We start from the raw sequence: 13,613 nt of genomic DNA, 5'->3' as shown, positions 1-13,613 counted from the left end.
TCCTTACGGCACCTTCCTGATTCTCATCTTATCTGCGGCGACCATATTCTTCCAGCTGAAAGCCAAGGCCAAGTGGAGACAGTCCATCTCAAGTGAATCTCTGCAGAGCGGCAAGAGCGTCGCGCCATTCAAGGAGAGAAAGTCGGTCGTGATGCTGATGACGGTATCCATCGTCTGCGTGCTGCTGGTTCTGCCCAAGTCTCTGATGCTGACGGTCGGTGGAGTAGTTAGGGAGATGAAGATGGATGGGGCCTACAAGGATATCACCACCATCGTCTACTCCTTCACGTCATTGCTGGAAACCATCAACAGCAGCATCACCATCTTTATCTACTATAGAATGAGCACAAAGTATCGAACGGAATTTCAGAAATTCTTTTCCGTTTTTAAAAAATAGTATCATTCTACCGAAACAAAATATTGTGAATAAATATCTGTATCTACAAGTCAAATGAATTTTTCTTTATTCTTCTTTACCATTGTACAGATTGAATGCTACTATAAATGTTAGGTCTACTTGTTGAAGTGTTTCTACCTGTGAGAACAACTGTCCCATGCTTGACTTTGTAGGCTTTGGTAATTTAATTGATTTATTATAAACACGGCAGCGGTTCTCAACCTAGATGGGCCGGAGGGGGGTGGAGAAGATGTAATGCTACGTGCTTATTATTAGTTTCTCTTTTCCGTATTCGTGAAATAAACTTGCTCTGTAAAATTAAATTATATAATGATAAAACATTTACAACTAATTTGGTTAGTAAATGTCGTTCTTTCCGTACACGCCTTTGAATCAATCGTGCCCAGTCTCAAATACAGGTAGAGACATGTAACTGGTGCATGCGGGGCAGGGGTGTAGCCAGGAATTAGCCATCATTTGGGGTCCCGGGGGCTTGATCTCTTTAGGGCCCTCTGCATTTTGCGTAATATTTAATACTTAATGTAAAAAATACTCATTTGTGGGGCCCGGAGGGATTTTCAAATTCTTCACTCCTCCTCCACCCAAGTTACACACTGATGCGGAGATCTCGCTCTGAACGGAAACAAGCGAACCCTACAGAACACTGCCAGATACCTGGACAGGGATGAATCCCACTACGGAGCCTTAGTGCATGGAGGCTTTTAAATGGTGGAGCAGTGTTTCCAAACTTTTTTCCTTAACGGAACATTTCAAACATTTTGACTACTAAAGGAACACTTTTCTTTTCTTTTTAAGAGAGAGATTAATTCACGTGGTGGCCTACAAGTTAATTATTTCAGTAGTTCATGGAAGACTTATTCAGGCCTCGCGGAACTCTAGGGTTCCGCGGAACACAGTTTGGTAACCACTGATGGAGAGTCACTTTCATACCCTTAAAAATACCATTTATGTACAAAATTTTCTTGCTCAGTTGTAGCCTATGTGTATCTAGGTCGAGCACCTTACGTTCCATCTGGTAGGAGACCAAAGCAATGCCCTTCTTCCAGTCTAACCTCAGGGTTAACAGACGTCCGGCAAATGGAGACCATGTCCTCCTTTTTTTTTGTCCTGTCCTCCATCCGGCAGGCCTTTGCCTATAGAGTAAAAATGTCCGGCTTTTTCACGTCAATTGGATATTATACACTAGGCCTAACTAATTGTATTCCTTCATATCATCTGGATTAATTGCACAAAGTCACTCATTGACAGCACTGTCACGACAAGTAAGATGATAATTTTTTTGACAGCCTTCTTCAACAGGTGTTCATTTTTCTAGGATATTCAAAAGAAACCAGTTCATCAAAATACATCAAGATCTTTTATTGTTTATTTTGCGAGCCGAGGCTTAATAATCAAGCCGAAAAGGTTTTTTGTTAATCAGTGTGCAGTGGACCAAAGAAGGAAATACTCCCGCCAGTGAGAGACACTTTACTCACAATGCACAATCTGAAGAAATATCTTGCATGGAGTTCCACATGTACGCTTGTGCTAAGATGTACAACTGGGAAAAGATGCTGTCATAGAAATACACTATTCAACAATCAATATAGAAAAGTTTTACAGCCTTTGAAAATTTCATCACAGTGTAATGCTAGTTCTAGTTTTCAAAGTTTACCTTGTCTTGTTGTGTTGTCCTTCTTCGTAAGTCTTTGTCCTTCATTGTAAGGATTTGTCCTTCTTTTTGCCCTCCTCTGGGAGTGCTTGTGTCTGGTAACCCTAACAGCCCATGGAGGGCTCTGGCCTGCTTCACCACATCCTTCCATTCAGATCTTTCCTGGGCCTTTTGTCTCCACGCCCTAACCCCAAGCTGTTGTAGATCTGCCTCCACATCGTCTATCCATCGCAATCAGGGTCTGCCTTTGGGTCGCCTGCCTTTTGGTTTTTGCCTGTATACAATTTTCGCTCCTCTGTTATCGGACATTCTTTCAAGGTGACCTGCCCAACGTAGTCTGTTCTTTTTTATTTCTGTCACTATCGGTGGGTCTTCATACAATTGATATATCTCTTGGTTAGTGCGTGTCCTCCAGCCTGTTTCATCTTGTATAGCACAGCGTAGATTTTCCTTAGAATTTTTCGTTCCCAAGTATTTAGTAGATTTTCAGTTTTCTATGTTGATGTCCAGATCTCGCATACATTGCTGCTGGTCTTATTATGCTTTTGTATATCATTTTCTTGGTTTTCCTTGATATTGTTTTCTCTTAAGTAAATGATGGGTGCTATGAAATACTCTCTTGCCTCCTGCTATTCTTTCCTTTATTTCTGTTAGTAGGCCATTTTTTAAAATCAATTTGTACTTCCTAGATATTTGAAAGTTTGGACATTTTCAAATTCGTGGTCTTTGATTTAGATATTTTGTCCCTCTGTTTGATTGTCTCTTGTCATTATGATGTACTTGGTTTTACTTTTCATTGACCTCAAGTCCTGCTGGTCGAGATGCTTCTCCTAGTTGTTTGAAACCTCTAGCAATGTCAGAGGTATCTTTACCCAATAAGGCAATGTCATCGGTATAAGCAAGGTATTGTAGAGCTTGGCTGTATATCATCCCTGTTGGTTGTGGACCCGTGTTTTCTCTCCTGAAGTAGTTAGTAATAGTTCCCTTTGAGTTTATGTGTATATTTCTTATAACTCTCTCCAGTGTTAAATTGAAAAGCATGCAGGAAAGTGCGTCTCCTTGTCTTAATCCTCGTTTAATCCAAAATTCCCGTGAGTGTTCTCCTTGTATTATGACTTTACTTTTTGACACTCTACAGGATTTTGGAATACCTAACAAACTGGTAACCCTAACATCAGAGCGATATGTATTGCTCTTGTCATCGGTCAGTTGTCTTCTCTAGGCGTTAACAGAAAGACGTATGTGAATTTTACGTTCTTCCAATGTCTCTCACACTCCAGTAGCGAACAGTAACTGTATGCATGTTGTTCTAACTCTGCTACCGGCGGCTCCCGCACCGACGCATATGGTGCGTACCAGTGCGCTGATAGACACAAGGCATGATCAGATCTAGGAGAAGGATGTTGACAGTCTAGGAGCTTGAGTAGAAGCTGTGCTCAAGACTGACCTTGTTATTATGTATTTGTGTTTTCATGTGAATAAAGACTTGTCCTTGTTTTATCAAAGCTGAAGTCCCTAGTTAGCATGCAGGACTAGATTAACATATGAATGTAATTATTTGAAAGAACCCCCTGTAATGTATAGGATAACATACAGCACCTTACCCTTGCTCTTAGAGCAAACATGATTTTGAATATTAAAAAAAAAAAAGAGTTTAAATGCAATTGTGTTGCTAGATAACCAGACTCGTTAGATAATGTCCAGTTTAAGTCGGCTAAGTATCACAACATAATCAAAACAAACCATGGCATGATTTATTTTATTACATCTTACAGTGTGATTGGTAAGAGTATAATAGTGAAATCCAGAAGAAACAAAACTGAATACAGTGCAATGAATAAAAACAACTACACTTGAGTTACATGCATGTAAATATAAATACAATAATACTAGTATATGTGTATATTTGTACATAGTATAACTATGTATTAGAACAGTTAAAAATCCCATAATGCTATGCAGAAGATATAAATAGAATGTGAACACGGACTGCACCTTGTTGACAATACTGATAGCCTAATATACATTGAGAAAGAAAACAAGAAAATATACAGAAGCTAACTTTATGATTACTAAAAATAGACTATGGTACATTTCTTCACAATAGTTTCAAGATGGATATTAATTGCTATGAAATAGTTCTATATGTAGTCCAATATGTACTTTCAAAATAGATGGATCCAGATAAATATTAGAATACTTCTAAAGATATATGTTAGCATTGGTTTACATTAACTTTGAAGCAATAACTTTGAGATACAATATAAAAAGAGAGACAATCCATTTAAATACTGATAGATGTGAGCTATTTAAAAACAATTAGATCAATTTAATAAAACAAAAGCACCATAAATGTTTCATGAATCATGTACCATACACTGCATCCTAATTATTCAAATAAATTATCTATATGTATTGGATAGTCTTTCAGAAATGAAACTATATTAAATTGTGGCCAGAACATACCTCAAGATGACAAAGGATGATAGAGTCAAGGATCAAACTCAGGACCATCAATATAAAAATCCAAAGCAAATACCACCTGACCAGGGAGCCATGTAATGAAATGGTTTTCTCTGAATTTTAAGAATTACCATTTTTAACCTTCATAAATGTTAAATAGATTTATCAATTTGTTGTGTACTAAATGCTTACAAGAGGATGAACAGCACTAGACACATTTAGAACACATAAAAATGCAACCTTAGATTAAAAATGTGTCATTTGCAGTGGAAGTAATGAAAGACATTAATTCTACAGCTATTAGTTGCTAAACACTGGAATGCAAACCAGTCTGTAGGGCTATGTGAGAGTCTAAGCAGGTCAAATTTTTTTTTTTAATTATTAAAAGAATTTGGAAAGACTTGACTCTAAACCTGCAGTTTCGCCAAATATGGTCTCTCAGGAACTAAAACTGATCCAGGAAAAAAAATGGAATTTAAGAATATCCATGAACATCTCATACAAGAAATAATAATAACAAAAAGAAATCAAGCGAGCCATTAAAACACTAAAAACAATTGCTGGTTCATTCATGTTGAAAGAGATGTTCATTATTATTTCTTTTGAGTAGGGCATCCTTGATTCAAACTAGACACCCTTAAGTTATGTAGCCATACATAGGGATTCAAACTAGACACCCTTAAGTTATGTAGCCATACATAGGGATTCAAACTAGACACCCTTAAGTTATGTAGCCATACATAGGGATTCAAACTAGACACCCTTAAGCTAGGTAACCAATCAGTTTATACCATTCAGCAACTATGGCCACATAAATGATTTCAAATAATACAGACATAGGATTTTATAGTTAATTTAATAAAGTAAACTTCTCAAATAGAGACAAAAAGAGAATGTGTTATAGAGAAATGCTGAGGAGATATAATCCTGTGACATTTTACATCTAGAGATACAATCTTTTCCCATTGCAACAGTGGGCCTAGTTCCAAAACCTATAAAAACTTAAGAAAATGAAAAGAGGAGAATCTAATGCAAGAATACTTATGCACACTCAGTACAAACAAATGTACTAGAAGCAAAGAGTTTAGAAATTTAATTCTGATGGCAAAAAGTGAAAAAAAAAAGTACATGCTTTCAAAAATGCACAGCGTATTAGCATATTCATGTACAAGTACATTGAAGACCCAAGTTTTGAAAACCCCTATATAAGAAAAGCTGTCTGGTCATGAATGATGGTGAAAGAGAAACTATATAGGACTCAATGATCATTTAAGATACGATCGGATAGTATTTTAAGGGATGACAATGTTGCTCCATCATCCATTATATAAGGATTAGTAAGGATAGAACATAACAGCACTATAACATCATTGAAACCATAATACTTTCATTACAAGTGAAACCTTTTATTAAAATAGCTTTTGTATAGCTCAACTTTCATGATTATAGCATGTTCAGAGCGCTTTGGTCCATTCTCATTTGTGAACCAGTGAGGGATGGTTTCCATTCTGCTTTGGGCGGCTAGCAAACACAAATCTACTAAGTAGAGATTCAAATTCCAGTTCCTTTGATAGGTAGTACAGCAGTTTACTACTTTACATATTATAGTACAATACAATTGTGATACATAAAAGCAGATTAAGTTTCTTTCCAATTAAATTTTTGAATGGTTCTATTATGCTCGCATAAATGGGGAGTTTAGTCCAACATAATGCATAAGTTAAATTAAGCTGCATATAAAAACATAGATTAGTGCAAACATATATTTCAATACACAAATACAAATCTTTTTTGGGCTTTTTTAACAAGTGGATTTCTTTTAAAGATATTTATAAAGAAAAAGCTGTTAAATATGACATGCAATGCTGTAGGGACAATGGCACTTTTTGGACAATACTGACATAATAATATGTACAAGCTCATGAACATTGATGAGTTATGTAAGCAAAGCACATTGACAAATAGGAAGTCGCTTTATGGTAAGTTGTAAAGATAAGCATCATTTTTAGTTTGGCAAACATATTTGGCATCTCAAATCTTAAAACAAATGTACCAGTTTTTAAAAACTAAGTGACCCTAAGCTTTACTTTTAGCATCAATATACAGAAGGATAAAAATAGATTTGATAACAAGACTAATGTTAGTAAATTAAACTTGTATTTAAGACCCAGAAGTAAATAAGATGGAATTTTGTATTTTTTTTTTTTTTTTTTGTGGGCAAAGTTTTTTGGGGGTTTATTTTAAAATCTAGACAAAACTCTACCCTCAACTAGGATTTTAACTTACATCACATTTGGCACTGACACAAACGACTCACAAGTTAGCAAAAAAGAGAAAGTAGACAATATCTTCAAAAGCAAAATCTTAACAGCACATCAAAGCTGTGGTTCACATTGAATAACATTTTTTTTAAAATCACAGATGCTTATAACAAATAATATCACTTGTATAAAATACACAACACACACAATTTGGCAAAAATATGGAATATAAAATATAATATTGCAGATTGAAAAAAAAAAAGTTTATCTTGTGTAATATTACTGTGGGTGCAGTGCTCTGTAAGTTTTTCTACTACAAAGTTAAATTTTATTTAAAATTAGTTTCTTTTGCTCTTATTAACAATATTGAGCTCACAATGTAAAACTTGAGAATCTCAATGTCTTTCTTTGCTTCTTAAAGTATCATACAAAAAGCAACAGAATAAAAATAGAAAGAGCTCTTTGTCTGACAGGGACTTCTATTAATATTTTTTAGGGACTTCGGATGGATCCAACTGGGGTATTGTGCTGGCTATTGGTTTAGCAGGCTGCCAAGAGTCCAACTTTTTCACCTCTTCCATTTCCATTTTTTTCTGCAGAACCTCTGTTCTCTGCCTGAATGTCTCTCTGTTAGGAGTTTTTAAAAGATAATTAGAACATCTAAGTACAAGTTACTGAATACTTAAATAATAACTAAAACAAGGTAAATAAATAATATAATACATTATGATACTGAAGAAAATAAATTAGAATTCTGAATTTAATGTGACTAATGGAAATGCTTTCAATTAGGATATTTAAAAAAGTTCACATCTGAAGAAAAATCCAAAACATGTGAAAAAAAAACAATGTTTCCCCATTTTCTATGAAGATAGTCTTGGCATATTTTTTTTTTATAAAAAACCAGAATGAAAAAAAAAAATTATCTCATTATGGTTACTTAAATTAATAATTTAATAATAAATAAAAAATTATAGCTTTTATATAGTGCTCCTTTCATGCTTATAGCATGCTCAAAGTGCTATGGTCCAATCTCATTTGTGGACCAGTGGGGGGTAGGAGGTATCTGGGAGAAAGTTTTCTGTGCTACCTTTAGGCGCTCAGTAACACAACTCTGCATGAGTCGGGTGTCGAACCTCAAGCCCCCTTCATAGGTAGCCAAGACAAGCCAAGTTCAAGGGTACTTAGCCTCTCAACCAAGCTTCCCACTAAAGACATTGTAAGTAATATCATGCATTAAATGTTTAAGTAAAATTAAATTTTGTTTCTTGGAAATAAGTAACTAGGTTCTAAATTAGAAAGAGAAAAAAAAATTGACATATTCTTTTTCATATTATATTACTTTTAACAACAACAAAAAAAAAAGCTTTTATCCAAATGTCAGTATCAAGTTAATTTTGTGTTCATAACTAAATTCATTTTAAAAATAAATTATTTATTTTAAAATATTCACGCACACAAAGGGCTAAAGTATTTCTATATTGTTACAGCTGAAATAAAAAAAATTTTCATTGCATCTTGAAGGCACACACCAAACAAATCTTTATAGTCTTTTAATCAATTTGAAAAAGAAAGGAGAAAGCATTCTTCATCTTCCTTGCTAATTACTCACTTTTTTACTGGTCTGAAAGTCATCAGAGGAACAAATGTGTCAGCTTTTCTTTTAAGTGTTGGAGAGTAAGGAGATGTACCAGTGCTGGAAGTTATCAAAGTAATGGTTAAAAAAACAACAATTTCTGTTTAATTAAATTTTTATTTTTAGAACATCAGCACATTTAAGGCCACGTTGTACCCTTAAGTTTTCAAGAATTCTTTCCTTTACTTTGTAAATACAGGTGGGGTGTTAAAAGCTATACAAGTTACATAATAAGTATTAAAATCAGTTTATTTATAATTCAAGTATTAACATTTTTTGTTAACAATTTATTAATAAAAATCTGTTGTAAATATTTGTAAACATAATTTTCCCCTAAATTACCTTTAAATTCTAGCACTCAGTCTCACTTAATTAAAAAAAACAACAGTACTTTCCAAGGATCTTCCCTAGTGCTAGTAGAGCATGGAATGGGTTGCCTGAGTCAGACAGGAAAACAAATGACTTGGAAGAATTTAAGTCCTTGATTACATGCATAACTAAATTAACCTAGGGACATGCGTAGGATGAAATCATCTTATTTTTTTAAGTAATGTCTGTATTTTTGTATTTTATAAGATAAGATCTCCACTGTCAAGCAGTGTTTTGAGGTTATTCATGTTAAAATATTTCCTTTTAAAATCCTGGTATCTGAGACAATCAAGAGGATAAGCTCTTCAGTGAGTTTACAGTAATAATTATTATATGTCTATCTTACACTTATTAATTAGTGATGTTAGTAAATGAACACAGTTTGTCATTCAATAAGTTTCTTGCTTTAACTATAATGAAACACAACCAGAAAGCTATAATTATACATCTAATTAAACAAGAATAAACATTTCAACATTTTACATAGTGTAATTATGTTCTGTACAGTAAAACTTTAAGACAAATCTCACACTAAATGTAAAAATGAAACTATACCTAAACTTTGGCAGATAGTTTTCTGTCTTATGGAAATTAGGTGAATATTCTGGAACTTGGTAACTTTTGTCACCAGGAGATGCCTCTGGTATGGAATTTCTCTTATCTATGATTTCCTCTGGAATGGATTTAAAAATAATAGCTACATTTTTAGTCACTTTCTGAAACATAATTTTGTTTTTATGTTTGGTAAAATCAAACACACCATTAAAGTTAGCAAATAATCAAATAAAAAATTTCATGTTGAAGACTAGGTTACGGTCAAAAAAAAAAAAAAGAAAGGATTATTTCTACAAGATGTAGAGAAAAAGGAGACAATTAATACTGGTCACAGTACACTGTTTTGCCAATGTCTAGCCTATGATAGAGGTCCAATACAATTTTAGTGTTGTGTAGCAGACAGCACAGAGATCCATTTCTCTGTACTTCTGATTATCTGTTGTGCTTCTATACTTGTAAGCAATGGTTCAGTGCTTTATGTCTTGTTGCTGCTAATGGTTTAAACTAAAATATTACTGTACTAAAATTAGTGACCATCATTTTCCCTCTCCTATATGTTTTTGATAACTTTTTAAGTCACTCAAAAGTTTCAATACCCCAACTCCAAGACTTACAATAAGTAACAATCAAATTGAAAATAAGGCCCTATTTAGAAACATGCAAGAGACAAACAAAATACAAAATAATTGTTAATGGACTGGCTTTTTGTAAAAAAAAAAACTACACCAGGTCTGTGATTTTTTATGTGTTAATATTAAAATGTAAATGGTAATCAACTACCATATTTGACTGTCATTGTTCCCATTAATAGACATTAATTCTATCCAATATGAAGAAAGATAGATTTATTAATTAATTATATCTACACATTGCACTGAAATGAATTCTGCCTGTATTATATTGTTGTTGTTTCATAATATGAAAGCTATGGTATTTAAATAACAAAAACAGACTTTTACATACATTGTTTAAACAAAATTTGTTCCCATTTGAAAGCAAAAGAAATGTCTCACAATATTTTAACCTTTATTGCTTTTTTTTTTTTTTTTTTTTCAGCATTTTTACTGAACACTTAATGACATATTAATGATGTAATATTTTAGTGTAACACAAGTTAATTACCATTTCTTCCTTTGCCGTACAGCATTTCATGTGAGAAGCTATTCTCTGACACAGCAGTAGCTTTATGGACACCTTCAAATACACATCTAAGGCTAGGCTTCTTGTGTCCAGGATCAAATAGCCATTCATCTTCAGATCTTTTGTATGTAACTAACAAAGAGAAAGTTATAATGAAAAAAAAAAGACTAATAAATGTGAATATTTTAAATGATCAGAAAGTATCAGAAGTCATTATGACCTGCTCACTAACAAATAGGTACTTTTCTTATTAGGAACATGCCAAAAAAAAAAAGTGATGAGTAGACTATTTATTAGAAAATGAACCAGCCTCAATCTAGGTGAAAGACAAATCAGAAAGCAGAGAACAACTATGAACTGAGAAACAATAACAAAATATAACCCAAATAATTGATATAGTAAATAATATTAAGCAAGTGGCTCAAACACAACATCCATCCTAGTAGTTTGCAAGTGCAATATAAAATTACACTGTGACCCAATAACTTTAAATGCTAATCTAAAATAAGAATTTTTAAATTTAAAATCAAAATAGAAATTAGAAACTGAAGATAATGAACTCTAATACACACATAAAATACAAAACACACCCAGCATGTTAAGAACATGCTTTTAAAATTCATGCACAGAGTAACTATCCCAGATGTTCAGTTTAAAAATAAATGATTCCAGAGATCAAAGGTCTTTTTATTATTAATGTCAGCTTATGAATTTTTATTTGTTTCCTCTTTAAACTCACACGGATATGGGCGCATTCCTTTCCAGTTATCTGGCCAGATTTCAGCAGCTGGATATTCAGGGTTTTCTGGGTGAGGTATGTACTTGAGCCGAGAGCTCCAGTCAGGGCCAACACTATAGTAATAAAAAATATTATCTATTTTATAACTGAAACTTATTTTAAAAATTAATTTAAAATTGCTAAAACATTTTTCTTATCTACTGAGGATGGATTTATTGTGTGTATTTTTTTTTTTTGGTTAGTATTATTATTATTATCAATGTAACAATTTCATAGGTAGTAGCCCTACTCTAGCCAATTCTATTTTGTTTTGGGTTTTTACTACCAAATAAACTTTAGAAAATTTTAGGTTGATTTTCCTTAAAACAGTTTGAAGTATTTACCTACTCTGAATAAACTATATTTATGTTTTGATTGTGAGGTTTCCATTCAGGCTCTCTACCAGAATCGTGGGGTATGTAACGTCTGCCCCTTGGTTTGATGGGTAGAATCGGGCCTGGTTGGTTATGAGCATCTGGATAATGGCGCTTTTCTCTTTCTAAAATAAAAACCAAATATATTAAGTGAAAAGGAAACAGATTTTGCAAGTTATTTGTATTTTAATAAATTTCTAACATTTGCAGCTATGCCAAATGTCAACACAATAATCTAAATCTACCACCACTAACATCTTATGAATTCAGCCCAGATTAACATATTGCTGATTAATTTGTTACTTTATACAGTGTTTGTCTTTCCCTCTCTGTCAGAGAATAATGGAGAAAGACAGTCAACAGATATTGTGTGGTGCCCCAACAGTTCAAGGGATAGATGAAGGTGAAAAAGGGTTTCTAGATTTTTAAAATTTAATTTAGCCATTACCCTATAGGAATTTATACATAAAAAAAATTGCTATATATATGTCATAGAAACAATTAATAAGCTTTATAGTCTTTTCTTAGATAAAGAGATAGTCTAAAAGGAAAATGTGCTATTTAATAATGTTTCAACCACAAACATTTTGTGGAAGGTTTGGGCTATTATGTAATTATTTTCAGAATCTGAAGTTACATTAGAAACTTTAACAAAACAAATAGTAAAATCTATAATGCTATAACTATAACAGAATATTTATTATTTATACAAATTTTTATGAGAACAATAACTAGATCAAGGATCTATCTAAATAGGCCTACTAGATTACATCTAGATTATTGTAGATCTAGTCTAGATTTACAGAGTAGGTTACTGCCGTTGTGATTTAGAAACTTTGTTAGTTAGGCAGTGTTATTGAAAGTTATTCTTGCGTTGAATATTGATAATATTGTGATTGTGTTTCGGACTGTTGCCCATATTCCATATATTATGATATATCAATAATCAATATATCATATAGGTCTAGTATAGATTCTCGATTAGATTTAGATCTATTATATTATATTTGGCTGCATATAGATCTAGTGATTAAAGATTTTTAAAAAGTCTAGATGTAAATAGATCTAGATTTAGATCTAGAGTAAGCTAGACTCTATGTATACAGTTAATACAGTATAGATTTTAAAGTTTTTAATTTTAGACTTAGTTTTTAGTTTACCTTGCCTTCCTGGTTTGCCTACTTCGGTAATAACATGCAGCATTTCTATCGATCTATGCCAGATCTAAATAATAAATTTAAATTATCTTAATAACATTCATCAGGACATTGTCTTCCTTTTTTTATTTCTAGAACTACATGCTAGATCTAGGTTTAGTTTAGTAAATTAGCCATTTAGATCTTCTATCATTTAGATCTAGTATGATTTAGTCAAAGTCAGCGCCATAAATGACACTGTCACCATGGTATCGGTGTATCAGCTGAAAAACATCTCTTCCGGTGAAAAGTCAATGATACCAGTGATATAATTTATTCGATTGACCATAGACGTTTATTGGTCTGTGGACTTTTTTTTTTTTTTTTTTTTCAAGTTTTGGGCGTTGCTTCATTTCATAAATGAAGCAATAGATCTATATATAGATCTAGATATAAGGCCTGCTTGTAGGAAAATATTAAAAGTAACCGAGGAGCAAATGCATTCTTGCAGCACACTTATGGAAAACTATTGTAGTTTAAGTTTAAGCTTAGACAAAGTTATTAAGTCATTAGTCAGCCAAGTCTACATAGTTCCATCTTTAATAAACCAAATATTTGACAGTGGAAAATATTAAGTACGATTGCCTTCCAAACTGAAGTTAAGAGTATGCGCTTTAATTTTTCAGTCTTTTATGTAAAATTAGATGAAGTAATCACTCTCTACATTACTACATTGGCCAGTCTACTAAGTCTTAGTAAGATATAAACTGTAAGTGTGAGCACATTGCTGATTGTTTAGTTACACTCACGATTAACACATAACCCTTTTGAC

The 13,613-nt window shown here is 32.9% G+C and overlaps 2 protein-coding genes across 2 annotated transcripts in view; one reads left to right on the top strand and one right to left on the bottom strand.

Moving 5' to 3' along the window:
* The window catches only part of LOC106077762 (uncharacterized), a 993-nt gene extending 596 nt beyond the window's left edge, over positions 1-397 (top strand). The window contains exon 1 of the mRNA XM_013238486.2: positions 1-397. This exon is cut by the window's left edge and continues 596 nt beyond it. Coding sequence (XP_013093940.2) covers positions 1-397 — 397 coding nt within the window.
* A 3,415-nt stretch (positions 398-3,812) lies between these two features.
* On the bottom strand, positions 3,813-13,043 carry LOC106078195 (spermatogenesis-associated serine-rich protein 1-like). The gene is made up of 7 exons (XM_013239009.2): positions 12,806-13,043; positions 11,620-11,770; positions 11,233-11,345; positions 10,476-10,625; positions 9,354-9,471; positions 8,406-8,489; positions 3,813-7,420 (listed from the first exon to the last, which is right to left on the bottom strand). Exons 1-7 carry the CDS (start codon positions 12,846-12,848, stop codon positions 7,276-7,278), a joined length of 804 nt encoding a protein of 267 aa, XP_013094463.1. The 5' UTR covers positions 12,849-13,043; the 3' UTR covers positions 3,813-7,275.
* Between the last annotated feature and the right edge of the window lie 570 nt (positions 13,044-13,613).

This window comes from Biomphalaria glabrata, chromosome 6 (assembly GCF_947242115.1).
Source record: "Biomphalaria glabrata chromosome 6, xgBioGlab47.1, whole genome shotgun sequence".
Classification (NCBI taxonomy): Eukaryota; Metazoa; Mollusca; class Gastropoda; family Planorbidae; genus Biomphalaria; species Biomphalaria glabrata.
Note: the sequence above shows the minus strand (reverse complement) of the source record. Positions and strands in the feature narration are given on the sequence as shown.